The sequence below is a fragment of the Schistocerca gregaria genome, chromosome 2 (genome assembly GCF_023897955.1).
Source record: "Schistocerca gregaria isolate iqSchGreg1 chromosome 2, iqSchGreg1.2, whole genome shotgun sequence".
Classification (NCBI taxonomy): domain Eukaryota; kingdom Metazoa; phylum Arthropoda; class Insecta; order Orthoptera; family Acrididae; genus Schistocerca; species Schistocerca gregaria.
The window spans coordinates 398,934,312-398,956,195 of record NC_064921.1 but is presented as its reverse complement, the minus strand read 5'-3'; the positions used below and the strand labels follow the sequence as shown (position 1 = coordinate 398,956,195).

The following is a 21,884-nucleotide window of genomic DNA, read 5'->3' as shown; positions in this document are numbered from 1 at the left end:
CACAAGCAACTCAATAGGAGATAATATCTGTTTGAATGAGGATCATCTAAAGGAAACAATGTCTTCAATTGCTTTCACTGTTGACAAAGTTTCAAATCAGTGTGAGTTACTTAGAACAGAGTTTACAGACATATAGTGACACATATGGCATAACTACTTTTGAAAGTAAGGGCACAAGACAGGTTGCATGGAATTTAGTAGGTGTAGATATAATAATCATCATTTTTAGTGATGAAAACAGTCACTATCAAGTATCCCCCCCTCATGAACCATAGACCTTGCCATTGGTGGAGAGGCTTGCATGCCTCAGCGATACAGAGAGCCGTACTGTAGGTGCAACCACAATGGAGGGGTATCTGTTGGGAGGCCAGACAAACGTGTGGTTCTTGAAGAGGGGCAGCAGCCTTTTCAGTAGTGGCAGGAGCAACAGTCGGGATGATTGACTGATCTGGCTTTGTAGCATTAACCAAAATGGCCTTGCTGCGCTGGTACTGCGAACGGCTGAAAGCAAGGGAAAACTACAGCTGTACTTTTTCCTGAGTGCATGCAGCTTTACTGTATGGTTAAATGATGATGGTGTGCTCTTGGGTAAATTATTCTGGAGATCAAATAGTCCCCCATTCACATCTCCGGGCGGGGACTACTCAAGAGGATGTCGTTATCACGAGAAAGAAAACTGGCGTTCTATGGATCGGAGCGTGGCATGCCAGAGTCCTTAATCAGGCAGGTACGTTAGAAGTTTTAAAAAGGGAAATGGATAGGTTAAAGTTAGATATAGTGGGAATTAGTAAAGTTCGGTGGAAGGAGGAACAAGACTTCTAGTCAGGTGAATACAGGGTAATAAATACAAAATCAAATAGGGGTAATACAGGAGTAAGTTTACTAATGAATAAAAAAATAAGAGTGCGGGTAAGCTACTACAAACAGCATAGTGAATGCATTATTGTGGCAAAAGATAGACACGAAGACCACGCCTACTACAGTAGTACAAGATTATATGACAATTATCTCTGCAGATGACAAAGAAATTGATGAAATGTATGATGAGATAAAAGAAATTATTCAGATAGTGAAGGGAGACGAAAATTTAATAATCATGGGTGATTGGAATTCGATAGTAGGAAAAGGAAGAGAAGGAAACATAGTAGGTGAATATGGAATGGCGCTAAGAAATCAAAGAGGAGACACCTGGTAGAATTTTGCACACAGCATAACTTAATCATAACTAACACTTGGTTCAACAATCATGAAAGAAGGTTGTACACATGGAAGTAGCCTGGAGATACTAGAAGGTATCAGATAGATTATATTATGGTAAGACTGAGATTTAGGAACCAGGTTTTAAATTGAAGGACATTTACAGGGGCAGATGTGGACTCTGACCACAATCTATTGGTTATGAACCGTAGATTAAAACTGAAAAAACTGCAAAAAGGTGGGAATTTAAGAAGATGAGACCTGAATAAACTGAAAGAACCAGAGGTTGTACAGAGTTTTAGGGAGAGCATAAGGGAGCAATTGACAAGAATGGGGGAAAGAAATACAGTAGAAGAAGAATGGGTAGCTTTGGGGGATGAAATAGTGAAGGCAGCGGAGGATCAAGTAGGTAAAAAGACGAGGGCTTGCAGAAATCCTTGGGTAACAGAAGGAATATCGAATTTAATTGATGAAAGGAAGAAATATAAAAATGCAGTAAGTGAAGCAGGCAAAAAAGAATACATATGTCTCAAAAATTAGATCAACAGGAAGTGCAAAATGGCTAAGCAGAGATGGCTAGAGGACAAATGTAAGGATATAGAGGTTTATCTCACTAGGGGTAAGATAGATACTGCCTATAGGGAAACTAAAGAGACCTTTGGAGAAAATAGAACCACTTGTATGAATATCAAGAGCTCAGATGGAAACCCAGTTCTAAGCAAAGAAGGGAAAGCAGAGAGGTGGAAGGGGTATATAGGGGGTTTATACAATGCGATGTACTTATGGACAATATTATGAAAATGGAAGAGGATGTAGATGAAGATGAAATGAGAGATATGATACTGCATGAAGAGTTTGACAGAGCACTGAAAGACCTAAGTCGAAACAAGGCCCCAGGAGTAGACAACATTCCATTGGAACTACTGACAGCCTTGGGAGAGCCACTCCTGCCAAAAATCTACCATCTGGTGAGTAAGATGTATGAGACAGGCGAAATTCCCTCAGACTGCAAGAAGAATATAATAATTCCAATCCCAAAGAAAGCAGGTGTTGAAAGATGTGAAAATTACCGAACTATCAGTTTAATAAGTCACAGCTCCAAAATACTAACGTGAATTCTTTAAAGACGAATGGAAAAACTGGTAGAAGCCAACCTTGGGGAAGATCAGTTTGGATTCTGTAGAAATATTGGAAAATGTGAGGCAATACTGACCCTAGGACTTACCTTAGAAGCTAGATTAAGGAAAGGCAAACCTATGTTTCTAGCATTTGTAGACTTAGAGAAAGCTTTTTACAATGTTGACTGGAATACTCTGTTTCAAATTCTGAAGGTGGCAGGGGTAAAATACAGGGAGTGAAAGGCTATTTACAATTTGTACAGAAACCACATGGCAGTTATAAGAGTCGAGGGACATGTAAGGGAAGCAGTGGTTGGGAAGGGAGTGGGACAGGGTTGTAGGCTCTCCTCAATGTTATTCAAACTGTATATTGAGCAAGGAGTAAAGGGGAAAAAAAGAAAAAACTGGAGTAGGTATTAAAATCTATGGAGAAGAAATAAAAACGTTGAGGTTTGCCGATGACATTGTAATTGTGTCAAAGACAGCAAAGGACTTGGACTGTGTCTTGAAAGGAGGATATAAGATGAACATCAACAAAAGCAAAACAAGGTTAATGGAATGTAGTCGAATTAAGTTGGGTGATGCTGAGGGAATTAGATTAGGAAATGAGACACTTAAAGTAGTAAAGGAGTTTTGCTATTTGGGGAACAAAATAACTGATGATGATCGAAGTAGAGAGGATATAAAATGTAAACTGGCATTGGCAAGGAAAGCGTTTCTGAAGAAGAGAAATTTGTTAACACAGAGTATAGATTTAAGTGTCAGGAAGTCGTTTCTGAAAGTATTTGTATGGAGTGTAGCCATGTATGGAAGTGAAACATGAACGATAAATAGTTTAGACAAGAAGAGAATAGAAGCTTTTAAAATGTGGTGCTACAGAAGAATGCTGAAGATTAGATGGGTAGATCACATAACTAATAAGGAGGTATTGAATAGAATTGGGGAGTAGTGGAGTTTGTGGCACAAGTTGACTAGAAGAAGGGATGTACTAGTACATCTTGTATGACGAAGCCAATATCATTGTAAAATGATCTACAGTGAATAAAATTCTTGATTCTTGATCAGTTGGTAGGACATGTTTTGAAGCATCAAGGCATCACCAATTTAGTATTGGAGGGCAGCATGGAGGGAGACAAAGGGTTGAATACACTAAGCAGATTCAGAAGGATGTAGGTTGCATTAGGTACTGGGAGATGAGGAATCTTGCACAGGATAGAGTAACATGGAGAGCTACATCAAACCAGTCTCAGGACTGGAGACTACAACAACAACATCAAGTATCCCCTGAATTAGTGACTGGCATTTTATATTAAATTTTGTATACACATGAAAATTGAAGATATCATATACATCCTCTGATTCTGAGTGACTTTTTGTCCATCTCTGTAGTTGAGTGTTCAGCTCATCTGACTGACACAGCAGTAGCTGAGTTCAATTCCTAGTACTGCCAGGGATTTTCCCTCAGCAGGATGTGTACTCAGTCTCAACTCAAACTGAGGAGTTACATGAATGTGAACTAGTGACTGCAATTTCCGGAAAGGTATCAACTGTTGAGAGAGCAGTGCACTGACCCCTATGCCTCTCAAACACATCAAAATGATGACTCATGATGCCACAGCAGCCGGTCAGTATTGTACTTTCCTTAGGACCAGAACATTTAGTTGGTACTGGTAATTTAGCCATTGCTATTTTAATGTTGCTTTCTTTTACCTCTTTCCATTTAAAATCTGGAGCTACATCGCCAGCATATTGTGGGAACTTACTAACATTATTTTATTACGGATGATGTCATATTTCTGGCTTTTTTCAGTGTCATCTGTGTTATTCCTATCACAAACACTAAAGAAGAAACTGTGTGGTACAATATTTAAGAAAAATGAGCACTGTTACTGCAATAGTTTAATAAAGTAACTACTGAAGTCATGGTGTGACATCATCACACCTTTACTTCTGTGCATATGAGTCTTGATAACAATAAACAGTTTTACATTTATTTTGTGGGTTATTCATGTAAGCATCATTTGCCTTCAAATGATTAATCTCATTTCTGATTTATATTTGCTCTTTAATTTTATGTATCTAGCTTTCTCAACATCATATTTTTTTACTTGTCATAAGAAATCATCACTCGAGTTCTAAGCATTTATAAAATCAGGTGTAAACCAGTTACACATAGGTGTGAGATTATGTTTCGTGGCAGTTCCTTTACTTTATTTTGCTACCTTCAGGCAACAGATTTTAAACGTATGTGAGAGGGCATGCAGAAATAACATAAGCTCACCTTCAAAACGAGCACTTTCGAGAATATAATTGCATTTTGTCATCTTTAACTGTGACTTGTGTGTGGTGTCCTATATCACTCAGAAGCCTAATTTTTGTTTTCAATTTTAACCATGTACCTTTATGATCTGACAAAATAATAAATACTGAAAAATATAGTTCATACAGTTTTTTGAACATTTGTAATTACATAATCAAGATAAGGAAACTGCCTTATCAAATTATTATTAACAGAATACAGGACATCATGATCTTTGCATGTTATTAGGTGAAGTTGCTTAAGTGTATGTAGACTTATGTCAGTATTTATGTCTTCAAAAATTGAAATCTTCTATCCAGACCATTTTTAAACATGTTGGATGATTTTCTCTGAGGCCTGTGCAAAACACTGTGATATCACTGTCTGTTGTGCCGTATACAGATACAATTATATGTGTTAAATGTGAAGATGCTTCTAGTGTATTTTCTATGCATTAACCATCAACACAAAAGTACAGAATTGCACATCTGTGCCACTATGTTGCTGACAAAACACTCGTTTGACCAATTCTTGAGTATTATTCATCACACTTTGGACCGTACCAGTGGAAGTGACAGATTAATAGCCAAAGTAAAGCTGTATGAAGCACCATTAATTTGTGTATTCAGTATGAGAGTATCATATGTAAGCTCAACAAACTCTAGTGGGAGATGCTACAAGGAAAGTGTTGTGCTTCATGAAGAGTCTTACAAAACTGGGAGAACTCCAAATGCGTCATGAAATATATCACTTCCTCTAACATATATATTACTTAATGATCATAAAGTCAAGGTGGAGAAATTTGGGCTCGTAAATAGGGGTATCAACAATCATTATTCACTGATACCATCTGCAAATCAAACAGAAAGGGTAGGAAATGAATTATGTAATCTGTATGCCTGTTGCTGTATATGTAGTCTACTCATAACTGGGAAGGTTTAGCGCTTGTATAAATATAGATATTGTGGGAAATGACGACCACAACTCAAGATAAGTTTTGAAATGACATCTTGGAATTGCCAGTGGCATGTACATAAAACAACTTCCATGTTATTATTGACTTTTGTACACTATGGGGACTTAGACTGAAAGATTCGCAGTAGATGATAACACTACTAAAGAATAGCTGCCACAAAAGTGAGAGATATGGACTCAAGTTTTGATTTGTTATTTTAGTTTCTATCATTTTTAAGTGTTTATTTCAGTGCACACTGTACTGGTGATTCAGAGATTCAGATTCTTTATTTGCCACTGACCACATGCAGTGAAATAGGCATTACAATTATATCAAGATACATGAGGAGTTACTAAATTAGTGAGTGTTTACATTACAAGTACAAATTATTTATGCTTCATTAATCTATATACAGTATTGGAATCGTAGACTTAAAACTCAATTTTTATGATACAAGTATCCATGAATTCTGTGAGATTGTAGTATGGATTGTCTATTAACCATTTGTGCAGTTTACTTTTAAAATTATTGAAAAGTGTATTGAGTGCAGTATGTGGTAATTTGTTAAATAATTTCAAACAGTTCACTTTGTGAGAGTTGCCTGTTTTTGTCAGCCTATGTCTAGGAATCTCAATACTGTCTTTGTTTCTGGTGTAATGTAAGTGTATGTTCTTTCTGGTTTTAAATTTTGTTCTGTTCTTTTTAGCATATATCAGTGATGCATAAATATAAAGATTTATCACTGTCATTTATTTCCATTTTGATGAATAAGGGACGGCAATGTTCCCTTGGACCAACCTTGCACATTATTTGTAGCACCTTTTTTCTGCATCAGTAGTACATCAATGACATGACATGAGTGGCTCCATAGTAACAGCCCATAAGATATATGAGACTGAAAAAGTCCCAAGTAAGCTGTTCTGAGATATTTATTACTCACTAGATCAGACATTTTCCAGAGAGATAGGATACCCTCGATAAATTTTTGCAGGCCTGGTTGATATGGGGTTGCCAGCTAAGTTTGGAATCAATGTGTATTCCAAGCAGTTTTACGGATTTTGGTTCTACCTCATTAGGCAGTCCCAACTGCAGATGCTGAGTTTTCTCTGGATTATATAGAAGTTTGTTAGCCGAGAACCAGTTTAGTGTTAAGGCGAGAGTGTCCTGTGATGTATTCCGAGCTTCAGAATTTTAGTCAAGTTTCTAAATGTGAACACAATGGAAAATGCAGGATGGAATGTAACAATATGATAAAAATGACAGTTGCTACTAACCATATAGCAGAGATGCTGAGTCGCAGATAGGCACAACAAAAAGACTGTCACAAAATAAGCTTCCGATCAATGAGGCTTTTGTCAAAAATAGACGACAGATACACACACACACACACACACACACACACACACACACACACACAATACACACGAATGCACGCACAAGCGCAACTCACATCTACATGACCACAATCTATGGCAGCTGAAGCCACAACTGCCACAGACTGAGGTCATGTGTGTATGAGTTGTGATTGTGTGTGTGTGTGTGTGTGTGTGTGTGTGTGTGTGTGTGTGTGTGTGTGTCTTGACAAAGACCTTGTTGGCCGAAAGCTTATTTTGTGATAGTATTTTTGTTGTGTCCTTCTGCGACTCAGCATCTCCATTATTTGCGCTAATTCTGTTGTGTGTAAGATCTACACCTGCTCTGCTCATAGACAGAGGCAGAAATTGAAAGCTTAGCATTACCTTTCTGAGAGCAGTTAAAATTTCTATAACAGTACATACTAGCCTTTTACTGAGCATGAGAAGATTCATATGCAACATTGTTATTTCCCTATAGCAATTTCAGCTTACAAGTATTCAGCATTACTTACCAGATGCAGTCTACGAATGGATGGTTTGACATCAGCACTCTCTTGAGGAAAACAAATTTCCAGTTCCTCACACAGATTTACTCCTTCATAAGTCAAGTACGAGACAATTCTAGAGGACAGGACCACACTGAAAATATAATATGTTCTTCGTCTAAGATACAAGATAAAATTTAGGTGCAAGAAATTACATATCACTGATTGTCAGTGGAGTTTAGTGGATAAGTGTTGATAAATAATAAATTTTACAAAAAATCATTTAAACTTTTCACTAAATTTGCACTACACTACTGTTCACAGTTCTAGTAGTTTTGTAGTAATGCAAAAAATGGCAAATACTATGATTCAAAAACATTAAACTGCTTTTGCTACAACTTCGTAATATGCAAGCTGTGACATTACAGACAAGTTACAGAGCACTTAAAATATTTTATCAAACAAACAACATCTGATATACACTGGTGTACAACAGAAAAGTGGAAGATTCAAGTAAGGTACCAACACTCTTTTAACAATAAATTTGTCGTTTATTTTGTACAACTGTGAAGGGCAAAGAATTTTGCACTACTGTGCTACATAATGAGAAAGAGAGTAGATGCATCCCAGAATAGTTGCAAATGGTGAAAGGGTTTTGAGATGTTGGCAGCAAGTGGCTCTTTTGCATGCATTTGCTATTAGTCAATATCCCTTGCTTCAGACAATACTGATTTCATGATTTCATATCTCTCAGTATAGTGGGTTTGGACACAAATTGATACAAATTGATTTTATTTTTTCATTATGTACTTCTTACACTGTGATGCATACATGCCAGGGGCATTCAATAAGCACTACAACAATTTTTTTCGTGGCCAATTCTCATCGAAAAACTGGGGAATTTTTTGTAGAACATCATGGAATATTCCCACTATGGCCCCTACAGTTACATGAAGTTCCGATAGGTTGTGTCACTATATATAGCCTTCAAAGTGCTGTCTGTAATAGAGGCGCATTTCAAGTGGAGAGCTGTCACTGAGTTTCTTTTGACAGAAAACCAAAGCATCACAGATATTCATAGGAGCTTGCAGAACGTCTATGAAGACCTGGGAGATAATAAAATCGCAGTGAGTTGTTGCACAAGGTGTCTGTAACTATTGCAACAAGGTCACACAAATCTGTCCATCACGCCACACACAGCTGTGACTGCTGTAGCTTTGGACTTAGTGTGTTCATCACCACAAAAATGCAAATGAGCTTCTCCTTCTTCGTGGTGATGTACAGTCTTGCACAAGTCTGTGCACCCAAGAGGAACTCACAAAACTTCAATAGACTGTTCTTCCTCATCCACCCTACAGCCCGGATCTCGCACCTTCTGACTTCCATATGTCTGGCCCAATAAAGGGTGCACTTTGAAGGAAACAGTACATGGATGATAGGGAGGTTATTGATGCAGCAAGACATTGGATCAGAAGAGTGGTACCATGCGAGCATACGGGCCCTCACAGTTGAATGATGAAAGACTGTTGCATTGAACACAGGATTTTGTGGCCAAAGGTGTGGGGAATAATATTGTGTATTGGAATCATCAATAAAATCAACCTGTTTTCAGAAAAAAATTTTGTATTACTTACTGAATGTCCCTTGTAATTACGGATATTTCCCCTGTTATGAGCACGTACAATTCAACTTTCAGGTACAAAAGTCTCCAACACTGTACACTACTCAGAGTTATGACATGTGGAGTGTGTTTATTCTGTTAAATAAAGTTCCTATTTTTCATTGATCACAACAGTTATTTGCCACTTGAGTTAACAAATACAAGCTATTCAAAGGTTGGCCAGGCCTAATTCTAGCTCCACCCAACAAGTGGTGATCCTGATGCTATCTTTAAGCTGACAAGAAAACCACAATTCTAATCTGAAATAATTTCACAAGATGACACATGAACCAGCAGTTTCAAGATTAGCGATGGGCGTACTTAGACGCTGGCTGCATAACCTTGTATTGTGTTGAAGTGAGTATTTACTATGCTGACATCATAGCTGGTTCAATAAAGCTTTCCTCAGAAGTGAACCAGTTAGAGCACCGCTTTGTTGTGGAAGTATGGGACACCAGTGGCAAATTCTTTTGACAAGCTCAAAATAGAATTAATTCAAAGAGTGCTGATGCAGGAGGATATTGGAGACCACAAACTGTAAGTCCGGCAGTGTTCAGATAATTTTGTTGAACACCACTTGGCACAATCACCTACCACCGCAGGTTAACGCAATAGTGGTGTCCCAAACGGAGATGCCATTGGATGATGAGGGAGAGCTCATGGACAGAATTTGAGAAACCATCACTCCTTCTCAGATTAGTTCATTAACAGAGCCTTGCAGCAGTAAAAAACAGCAGCAGTTGTGCACTCTGACTATGACTCTCTAGTGGCAAAGATTCAGTTACTGGGTACTCATATCAGCAGGCTGTTGTCTCAAAGTGGTACTGACAATGACAGAGGATGAAACCATAGAAGATCAATCCATGGCTGTTGCTTCTGCCATGACCAATGTTTATATAATGAGATGGTTTCGCCATCTCCTTTCAGATGGAAGAGGAATGTCATGTATGGCTAGTCCCTAATGACCAGGCACACCCAGCATACACCACTGCCCTGTGGGTTGCTGTACAGCCAGACACCAGCAGTTGGCACTACTCAAATTGACTGCGCATCGCACTGCAGTAAATAGAGCACCACAATCACTGGACACAGCCGGCACTATTTCACATCACAAAAGCCACCTGATGACAGCCACTTCCTGGTACTGGTACACCAGGCTGCCTTTGTAGGACTGTTGCCTGCAGTTCTCCAGCAGTCTGATTCTGAGTAAACGATGAGTCTACTACACAGCACTACCAAACCTGCTGTTCAGTGCCACATGGGCAACTATTTCTTTTCTACATCCATCAGCCCACAATGGGAACTTCAGCTGGCAATGAGGGTACACTTTTCATTCTTCTTGTGTCTTCAGAATTTCGTTCCAGTATCTATGTTCACCCAGGTGGGTCTCTTTCTGCACTAGTGTGCCTCCATGCTCATTCAACCAACATTCTTTGCATATACTTTTCGCATGACTTCTTCTGCAACCGAACTTTCACTTTCACAGCTTGTCCAGTTGTGAGGTCAGTAGCTGCTCCATTGGAACCAGAATACCAATCATTTGCTTCAGTGCTTTTCCAGTGCCAACATCCCCACATGCTACAGCCAGGACAAAAAAGCTTCTGTTTCATGCTTGGCACTTCCTTCGCACTTCAAAGCTCCTCCAATGGCACCTAAGCTACCCTAATGCCCTCCTGGTGTAAGTCAACATGTCTCTATCCCCACTTTCCTCTGACTTCAATGTGGTCTTGGACCCTTGGCTCGTCCTCCTGACTCCACTGGACCAATTAGTACATAATTGTACTCTTCCCGATGCTTCTCCCCTGGCCACCTCAACACTTGCCCTACCCACTTGGCCTCTCATATACTCACAAACTATGCTGATCCCTCAGATTCATCCACCCCAGCTCTTCTAGTGTCTCCCAAGATGGTGTCTCTTGACATGGTGCCTCCCAGTGTGGCTCTTAGACTTGCTCCAGCACTGCCCAACACATCTCCTACCACAGCTCCGGCACCTCCTGACGCAGTGCCCCATAGATTCCAGAGCATCCTAATGTGTGTCCTACAACTCTCTGGTGCCTCTGATACAGCTCATGGTGCAGGACCATGGCCTGCTCTGGCTTCTCCTGACATGGTTCCCACGCCTTCTCTGGTGCCTCTCAATGTGCCTCCTACAACCATCTGGCACCTCCTTGTATCCTGGTGCTTCCATTCACTATGGTGCCTCCACCAGCATGACATCTCCACCTAAAGTGGTGCCCCTACCCACTATTGTGCCTCCTCCCACATCGGTGCCTCCAGTTTTCGCACTTGTGGGACCATCGCCACCCTCCTGGTAGCCACTGCCACCTCCAGCACTGGCCTGGTCAGTTTCCTTCTCTATCCAATCCAGTCCTGGCCTTCTGATGTCTGTTTCATGGTCTTCCTTTCTCCTTTCGCTGCTGCCAAAGCTTATACTTCTTCTGCTATCAGTGCTCTGGGCCTCTCTCCTCTTTCAGCATCATCCATTGCTGTGGCTTTGGTGGAACCCTGCCAAGTGCCACCCCCTCCTGGTCACCAGCCTTGGTCCTCCCTCATGGCTCTCTCTGATGGTCTTGTGGACTGCTTGCGCTCCTGTGCATCTCTCATGAAAGTTTAGGATCGGCAATGCCTCATCTTGAGGCCTTTGGAATATTCGATGACATTCTCAACTATGTCTTTGCAAACCTTTTGTTTTTTGAGGCCTCCTCACCAGACAACCTTTTTCTTTCAGATGGTGTCCATCTCGTGGTCCCACACCGAGAGCTTCTTGTTATCTGCTCAAGGACCACCATTACTCTTGCTGCTGGCCTCAGCACTGCTCTCCACCCTTGCCACTGGCCCATGTGCCCACTTCACACCCTTCACTAGAGCTCTGTGCATTACACACTGGCCACTGGTCCGCCAAGGCCAACCGCATGTGCACGTGGCCCACTTATCGCCCTCCTTCATACCTTTTGCCCATGTTCCACTCACAGCATTGGCTCTGTGCAACCACCCTTAGATGTCTGCTTTCTCTCAAGCACCAGGTTTTCTTCCCCGCAGGCACCTTCGTGCTACACCATGTCTCCTTCATCCTCTGATATTGTCTCTTGCTGGCAGAGCACTGGCCTCTTCTCTTCACTGGTGCCTCTGTTTTCCAGTCCTCTTCTCGAGCCGGCTATGCTGCCTCCTCCACGTGGAAAGGAGTGCCATGTGCTTGGCTGTTCCCTCTGCTGTGGTCACCATCTACAAACTGAGATGGCTACACCACCTTCTACCAAAGGGAAAAGGAATGCTGTGTCCTTGGCTGCCACCTTTGCCATGGCAACTGCTTACATATCAAAATGGCTTCACCATCTCCACATGAAGAGAACAGGAATGTTCCACTGCGCCAATCCACTGCAGTAAGAAGGGTGCCATGATCACTGGACACAGCTGGCACTATCTTGCATCCATGAAGCCACTTGATGCTGGCCATTTCCTGGTGTCTATACACCAGGCAGCCTTTGTAGGACTGCCTAAACAATTGCTACATAGTACAGTGCACCATGTCAGAACTACTGATAGTCCACCAGTGTCATGCATTTGGCACCCATTCACCTGATTATCACTAAAGCCAAGTTTGTCACTAAGTGGCCCCTGGTACTCCTCTATACATCTAGTAGGTAAGAAGTGTGGAGCATGGAAAACATGTGGAGATGATCATGTGCTTAACACCAGGACTGTCCCAGATCACTACCCTGAGTCATTATGGTGGGACTATAATTACACCTTGCATGGTGCAACCATATTCGCTATACTCAATTGTGACAGAGCCTATATCCTGATTCTGGTAGCAGAGGAAGAGAAACAAAGGCAGTGATTATCACTATGTTGACTTATTTGAAAGTACGTAAATGACTTTTGGCTTATGAAATGCCGCTCAGATACGGCTAGAATTTATCGATTCAGTTCTGGAAGGCCTGCAATTTTCTTTTCATCTTATTAAAGTGCTTAAGTGTTTATATCAGTACATGATGAAGTCTTGAACATCTAAATGCATGTTTGGCAACCCAAGATTGCTTTCTTTGGCCATCAGATACCTTCTGCAGGCTACCTACCATTATCAGAAGAGACTGAAGTCATCCTGCAGTTACTGTACCAAAACACCTTTAAAGAAATGTCCTTTGCACACCCAAAGCTTGATGCACACTTAGTGATAGTAGTGGACACAAGTCAGACAGCTATTAGTGCAGAGTTACAACAATTTTAAGGTGGCAGATGGCAATCATTTGCTTACTATTCTCAGAAACTGTCACCATCAAAGCAGACATGGAGTGGCTATGACTGAGAACTTCTTACCATGTATGAAGCAGTCAAGTGCTTTCAGCCACAGAGGAAGCAAGAGAATTTTCCATCTACATGGGTCATAAGCCATTGATTTACACCTTCAAGTGGAACAGCAATAACTGCTCACCTCATATGTATAACCACCTAGAATTTATAGCTCATTTCATCACCAACATCAACGCCACTTCCAGAACTGACAATGCAGTTGCTAACTGCTTCTACGTGTCAACAGTGTGTCAAGGCCTATTGATTTCATAGAACCCACACAGGCATGACAAGTTGTCCAGGAGCTATAGAGTTCCCTAAACAATGCATTATAGTTGCAGCTTGTCACCATTCCTGGAGAAGATGTCAAGTTGTATTGCAATCTCTATCAGGGAAGATCTCATTCATTCCTACCAGCTGCATTTCACAGACAAGTCTTCAACAGCCTACAACACTTGTGTTACCCAGCAGTTTGTTCAACATATCACTAGGTATCAAAAGTGTTTGGTCAGACCTGGGATGTACAAAGACTGTCATGAGAGTACATGTATATTTTTGCAATGTCAACATAGCATAGTGCATGTGCCAGTCGGTCATTTCCCTGACACAACTTTATGTTCCGCATACATGCTTACTGATGTTATAGGACCAGTACCTCCATCAAATGGCCAATAATATTTGCTTACTATGGTTGATTGGTTTACTTGCTGGCCATAAGTGGTGTTGTTATACAATATTTCCACAGAAACATTACCCTCCACTTTCATATCAGCTTGGTTATCTAGGTTTGGTTGCTCACTGCACATTACTACCGACTGTGGCCAACAATTTTAAGTCTGACTTCCTCACCCAGCTCACAAAATTCTGCAGATACGTGCACCATAAAAACACTAACAATCATTCAGCAAGTATTGGCACAATCAAGCAATGGCACCTGTCCCTTAAGCTACACTCGTATCATGAGACAAACTGGATGACAACTCTCCTAATAGTTCTCCTTGATCTGATGAACATGTGCAAAATAGCCATAAAGTCACTGTTAGCAGAACTTGTTTATGGTGAAGCACTACGCCTCCAACAAGAATTTATTGATGCACATTCTCTGCAACCATCTGCTCAAAACCAACCAGAATTGACACATTGTCTAAGGGACCATATTGCTCACATTCATCTTCACAAAGGTTTCAGGCATGGTGTGCCACCCAGTTACATGCATTATGATATAAGCAGTTGCTCTCATATAATAATGGATAGTGTGAAATCTTCATTATAAACGCCTTATACTGGTCCACACTGTGTTTTAAGAAGAGGTGTGCAGGCATTGGATACTGCAGGAAATGACAAGACCACAACCATTTCTTTTAATTGCGTCAAGCCCACTTGCATCTTCCAGGATGTAATAGCAGCTGAAGCACATGGGACAACCTCATCTCCCAGTACCAGCATCAGTACTGCAGGTGCAACAACTGCCCAATGTAGAACTGCAACCAGAGCTCATAACTTTATATGGACATTTTGTGCACTTTCCTGCATGTTTTCTTAACAGCGCTCTATTTCCAACAAGTGACTCTGTTCGCAGCAGCAGTGACAGTTTATTTTTTGAATTTTTGTAGGACCTACTTCTCGCATTGTAATGTGTACATGGTTATGGAGTCTTCCCCGTTACGAGCTGCTGCTTATCAATCAGGGATGGTTCTCCTTCCCAGTATCACATCTCCTGATCTGTTCATTGCTCACAGGTATTATATGTTGGATGTATTTATTCTGTTATTTAAATGGCCTACTTTTCATAGATCAAGGAGTGATTTTTCAAGCACTATCACTCAGCTTACTAAATACATGCTGTTCTTACATTGGATAACTCTAATATAAGTTGCACCAAATTACCTTTTAAAAAAAACTGTAAAAAAATTGTGTGTTTAGATGATTGTACTGTTCAGTGAGTGAGTGACAAAGTTTTGTGTTGTGAAACAATAATCTTCTATTCTGTTCCATTCTATTCAGCTATGAATTTATGTTATTTGCCAGGCTATGCTTCTCTTCTACACTGCAGGCCTATTTGGTACCTTTCTAGCCAGTTCACATAGCTGAAGTGTACGCATGTGCACACACACACACACAACACACACACACACACACACACACACACACACACACACACACACACAAAGCGGTGTACACACGTGAGTTTATGCTTAGCCTCTGGCTTTGACAAAGAATTGATCTTGTTCAAATTAAAATAGCATTTTTCTTCCATACAATTACAGTAACTGATTTCACACTAAAATATGCTCTGTATAAAATGTGTGATCAAAATTGTGAGAATTAAAGAGTTATTACAGTTGAATTGATTAAATTTTTTATTAATCATAATGTACACTTACTTAACATGTTCCAACTCCAATTCCAATTGTGCTGCAAATTTCAGGAAGTATGTAATTAGCCAAAAGAAGTGTGATGTATCAACTTGTATGCACTGTTTAGGTGAGAGAAGCTGTATAAATAATTCTTGCACCAAGCATCCATATCCTTTTAAAAGGAAATCCACTGTAAATTCCTTTAGGAGATTGGAGATATCTTCATCTGTAGGAGTATGATGAAGTAGTGCTTTCATATTCATTCTGAAAAGTCAATGGTCAGTTATAATAAAAATATAAATGCAATGCATTTCATAAGCATCAGATGTAAGCCATTGAAAACAGGAAATTGGGCCTAATTATTTCTGGTAACTTGGAATTACTATGTCTCATAAACTATTATAATCTCTTGATGGTATAGAATAGAGATAACAAAAATTGCTAACTATCAATAAAATATTCTTTGAACAAAAAGTCTGCTTGTTAGATCAAAATACCGATGATTTCTTTCTGTTGAGTATGTATTAATAAATAACAAAAAATAATCATAAACAGGTGACAATCTATAGTAGAGAAATCCAATACAAGAATGTTCAACAATAACATAGGAAGTCTGCAACTCACATGTTTGTTTTACTTCTTTTTACCAGCTTCTTTCTTCTCCATTCTTTCTGATCTACCTTCATCAGTTGTGCTGGTTTGGAATTATACCATAACTTTTGCATTGAATGTAGTTTCTGATGTACTGGTCTGACACAAAAAAATATAAACCTATTAGGCACATACATCAAAGGTAGCTTTTCAAATGACTGAGAATCATCAAATAGAGAAATTTCTAAGATGAAAGTTATGCCATACAGATGCATTCACAAATGACTGAATATTTATCATGTCATTTATTTTTATAGCTCTATCACATACTTGATGCAGTTTTATGGGATATAAACTCATCAGAAATTGAGTAGCAGGATCGGGACAGATTTTTGGATTCTTACATTGATATGCCAATACATTTACTTCCTAATGGTATTTTCAGTTAATAACTTAATCTAGGAAGAAATGTAAATCTGACAACCACAATAATAGACACAAAATAATTTCAATTAAGTAATTGTTCCCTGACTAGGTTTCAGAAAGAGTTTTATATTCTGACCTCTTTAAAAGGTGGCTGGCGGGTGTCAGGCCACAAACTGGAAACCCCAAATACTCAAAATTGAAGTAAAAGAGTACATTATTAACTACTTCTTTTGTATTTTATTAGAACATTGGAACTTATGGATGTACATTCTAGCTAATGCTATATTTAAATATGAAACACACTTTAACTTTATCACTGTATGGACAGCTCACTGTGTTCTGTGTAAAGTTACATATGTATTTAGTTTAGTTTAGAGGAGGATCAACTGATGTTTAGAAGGTAATTGTCTTTTTTTATTATATTTCATTGTACTTATGCTTTACAGATGTTGCTTGTAGTGGTTGATTCTACTTAGTAATGTACAATGGCTTTTGATCTGATGAGAAATTGGTTACAGATATATATACATTATATGTGTGATAATGCAATTTTGTTGCTTGGGTTCAGCTATCAGTATATTTCTACAAAAAACAAAATAGTAATTTTGGAAAAATTAAGCAGTTCTCAATTATGTCACTGAGGATCAAACAGCACAGTTTGCTCAATGAGAATGGGGGTGGATTCACTTCCAGGATAAGGCATTTAGTTTGTCATTCCTGCATCCTTTTAGTTAGATAGGATGAAACCAATTATCAGCAAAGTCTCCAATACCATAACATCTTAACTTCTCTAGGAGAATACTATGAACAGCACAATCAAATGCATATGACAAATCACAGAATATAACAGCTGGCAATATTTTGTGTTATTTAAATTTCCTATATTCTGATCTGTGAATTGAAAAACAGCATTTTCTGTGGAGAGATCCTTTTGGCATCCAAATTGGGGCTTAATAAGTTTCTTAGTTTGAAGGAGATTTTTATGGTTCTTGCATACGTAATATTTTCTAGTACCTTCAAGAAAGAGCTAAGTATTACAATTTTTTAATAATTATTAATATCTTACTACCTTTCTTGTAAAGGGGACTGATGATGGTAAATTTCAGTCTGTCTGGAAAAATCCTCTGTGACAGTATTTTACTGCGTTTGTGACTGTATATATGTGAAAATAGGATTTCGGTACTTTACTTGGGCTATTGCCAACCCAATGAAAGTTTTTGATTCTGAGGAAGTTAATTACATTCATATCAAATAGGGGTAATGCAGGAGTAGGTTTCATAATGAATAAAAAAAATAGGAGTGAGGGTAAGCTACTACAAACAGCATAGTGAACGCATTATTGTGGCCAAGATAGACACGAAGCCCACACCTACTACAGTAGTACAAGTTTATATGCCAACTAGTTCTGCAGATGATGAAGAAATTGATGAAATGTATGATGAGATAAAAGAAATTAGTCAGGTAGTGAAGGGAGGCGAAAATTTAATAGCCATGGGTGACTGGAATTCAACAGTAGGAAAAGGATGAGAAGGAAACGTAGTAGGTGAATATGGATTGGGGCTAAGAAATGAAAGAGGAAGCCGCCTTACTGCTAATAATACAGTATTTTCTCTTTTATATCAGGGAATTTATCAACAAATCTAATTTCGAAGTCATTAAGGGAAATAAATTTCTGCTAGTGTGACATCCACAACTGTCATGTAAATTTCACAATTGAAATGTCAGCTATAGTTGTACAAAATTTGTATTATTTACATCTTGCACAACCTAATTTCTGAGTCTCAGCCCCATATTCAGGGGCAACAGTAAATTAAAAGTGAAACTTTTGTGTGAACAGTAAAATCCATGAAAAGCTTCCAGTAGTACAAAAGCAAGATAGGAGGAAAAACCAACAAACCAACAAAACCAATTTTATTAAATGAACAAAATAAATTCCGTTAGCAAGGATTCGGCCAGTTATAGGATGAAGTCTTGTAAATAAACATTCGAAACATAATTTCAACTATCTGCCATATTATCCCAGCAGATATATTATTCAAACTGTATTTTTTGCTATATTTTGGGTATGTATGGTATTTTTAAAGATGTATTTTGACAGCTACTGCTGCATAATGAAATTTTGCCCAATCTAGTGCAGAAATGACCTGTCGATATATACGCCCATAAAAGTGATAACTGAATGTGGAATAATCCTAGAGAATTTTTGTGTCCTGGGTATACACATTTGGTGCCATATACAGAGTGTCTCAAACCTTTTGGATCTAACTGAAACAGGTGTTAATGTGTTCACAACCAATTATATTGAGATATGGAATCAACAATTTGAAATGCATTTTATAGTGTTATGGACATACACAGGACACAACAACAAAGCTCATAGTGATTGTTCAAAGTGACTATCATAAGTCTCTATGCGTGTACTGCAACAGGCCATGCAGTTCTGCCTCACTCTCATGAAGATTATGGGTGTCTATCATACACTGGAATAGGCAGCAGACGATAAACAGCATACATCCCTGAGCACCAAACAATCATACTGTACACAACTTGGCTCACAGCACGTGTGTCATGTGACAACTGCAAGCATGACACTGGCACATTAACCTGAGCCACATGATCACCATTATCCCTGGTGTCAGTAGTCCATTGCATCAGACAGCTTGTCATATGTTCATAGTGAAGTGTGTTAGCTTGTACAGTGCATGATGTGTAGTCAAAGATGGTTCATAACTTATTGATAGAGTTGGCAGACATGTATTTAATGTATAGTGTGACATGATGTAATGCCCACAGAGCAACAGAATTATACAGAAAACGTTTTCCCAACATGTGTCGTCTTAACTGGAAGATGTTTAACTCCATGGATATCAACTTACGAGAGACAGGGTCATTCACACTACAGAGAGCTGGATAAGGTTTTCACCTGAGATATGCCTGAAAATCAGACTTTGAGAAGATGGTGTTGGATCATGTAGCCAACCACCCAGCAATAAGCATCTGTCAACTTATACACAAAATGTACACTTCGAAGGGCACAGTGTGGAGAGCACTAGTGGAATATGTATTAAACCCTTATCAAAAAAAGAACATGTGCAAACACTAAAACCAACATATTTTGAGCCCAGCATACATTTCTGTGAATGGATTATCTACTGCAGTGCTGAACTTCATACAGCTTGTATTGTTCATGGAAGAGGCCTCATTCACCCATGATGATTTCAACAACAGCAACAGCCATGTCTGGAGTGAGGACAATCCCCATACCACCCACATCGGTGATCACCAACAACAGTTCTCTGTCAATGTACGGGTAGGCACTGTCGAGGATCACCTAACAGGACCTTATTTTCTGCCTCTGCATTTGATTGGTCAATGTTACCTGGTGTTCTTAAGAGATGTGCTGCCACAGTTCTTGGAGAGCATATCCCTTGTTGTCTGTGAAAGGATGTGTTTTCAACATTACAGTGTACCTGCCCACTTCAATGTTAATGTCCATGGGTGCCTGAACAACACATACATTCATCACTGGACTGGGAGAGAAGGTCTTGTCCCATGGCCAGCGTGATAACTGGATCTCACTTCTCTGGACTTCTTGCTCTGTGGTTATGTCAAGACACCATTGAAAGAAACACTGTAGAAATGGATAAAGACCTGCTTGCTATGGTCCATGCTGCATGAACCCTAGTTCAACAGACACCAGGAATCTTTGAGAGAATGCATTACAACTTCATGTGCTGTTGCCGAGTATGCATTATGACTAGTGATCATCACTTTGAACATTTACTATGAGCTAGGCTGTTGTTAATTGGTGTACACTGTGTATATTCATAACATAATAAATATGCATTTCTGAGCATTGGTTTCCTATCTCAGTGTCTGAATGTAATTGGATGTGGACCCATTGTCACATATTTCAATTTGATCCAAAAAGTTTAAGACACCCTGTATTTCCAGAAACTCACCAATGACTTGTCATATCCATTCTACAGAGAATCTGGAGAGTATTGCATTCCAAAGGTGGACCAACACATTATTAAACAGATGGTCATAATGTTTTGGCTCATTGGTGTGTGTGTGTGTGTGTGTGTGTGTGTGTGTGTGTGTGTGTGTGTTGGTTGGTGGGTGGGTAGATGTGTGTGGGTATGTGTGTATTGCCTCATTGTTTCCTTTAGTTTCTTTATGATCTTACTTTTTCATTTTCCTCTCTCTTTCTATCAAGTTCTACTCTCTCTGGTGAGTCATATCCCTCCACTTTTTCATCTTTGTTCCACTCCTCCTCACAACAGGCGAGTCCCTCTCATCCCGAGGTCTGAATTATCTGCCCTTTGTTTTTAACCTTCCCCCAAAGAAGGAACTATTAGTTTCAAAAGTTAGGACAGTGAATATATTTTTATATGTGCCTGTCAGTGGTAGAGACATTTCTCCTGAATAAAAGTGCTGGTCAGTATTTCTATCTCACAATTTTAAAATCAAAATCTTAGTAGGTCAAGGAAGGCACCACACAAAGTACTTATAAACACCCTGTATTACCGATTTCCTTTCCAGCTTTCACAGCCACTAGAGTTTCAGTCTGAAATGTAATTCTGCCCATTGACATGACCTTAATAAGATTTTGAAGATATTCGCCATTTCTATCCTTTCTTTGTGGCTGTTGTTATTTGCGTTGGAGGGGCATGTTGCACAGGCATAAGTTACTACTTTCTAGGAATTTGATGCTACTGTCATTGTAAATACTTATCAGAACACGGCTTCTTTCTATCCAGGTAAATATTATATATGTTATTTTGTAAGACTTTTTATGATGACAAGCGAGAAGCCTACCTAATCAACATACCAAAATCTAGGTAATTTACAACCAAAATTAAAATTCCAACCATTCGGCTAATTATTAAATTGAAATATTGTATGTAGTGCTCTACACTTAATGTACTTCCAAAAATAAAATGAAATACCAGTTTAAAAAATCTCTTGCTTTCCACAGTCACAGTTATACTTGAAATAACAAATAACAGTGTTTTGCTTCATATTTATGGTTGTTGTAATATCAGCATTACTGCACCTGATCTAAACAATGCAGGAAAAGGCAGATTGCTACTTATCACAAAGAAGACATGTTAAGTTGCAGACAGTCACAATTAAAAGACACTT

General features: G+C 39.1%; 1 protein-coding gene across 4 annotated transcripts in view; it reads right to left on the bottom strand.

The window, feature by feature from the left end:
* The window catches only part of LOC126322318 (protein timeless), a 383,108-nt gene that overhangs the window by 114,252 nt on the left and 246,972 nt on the right, over positions 1-21,884 (bottom strand). For all 4 annotated transcript variants that reach the window (XM_049994282.1, XM_049994284.1, XM_049994280.1 and 1 more), the window contains 3 exons: positions 16,344-16,469; positions 15,747-15,983; positions 7,437-7,563 (listed from right to left, as the gene is read on the bottom strand). In XM_049994282.1, coding sequence (XP_049850239.1) covers positions 7,437-7,563; positions 15,747-15,983; positions 16,344-16,469 — 490 coding nt within the window. The remainder of the gene's footprint in view (positions 1-7,436; positions 7,564-15,746; positions 15,984-16,343; positions 16,470-21,884) is intronic.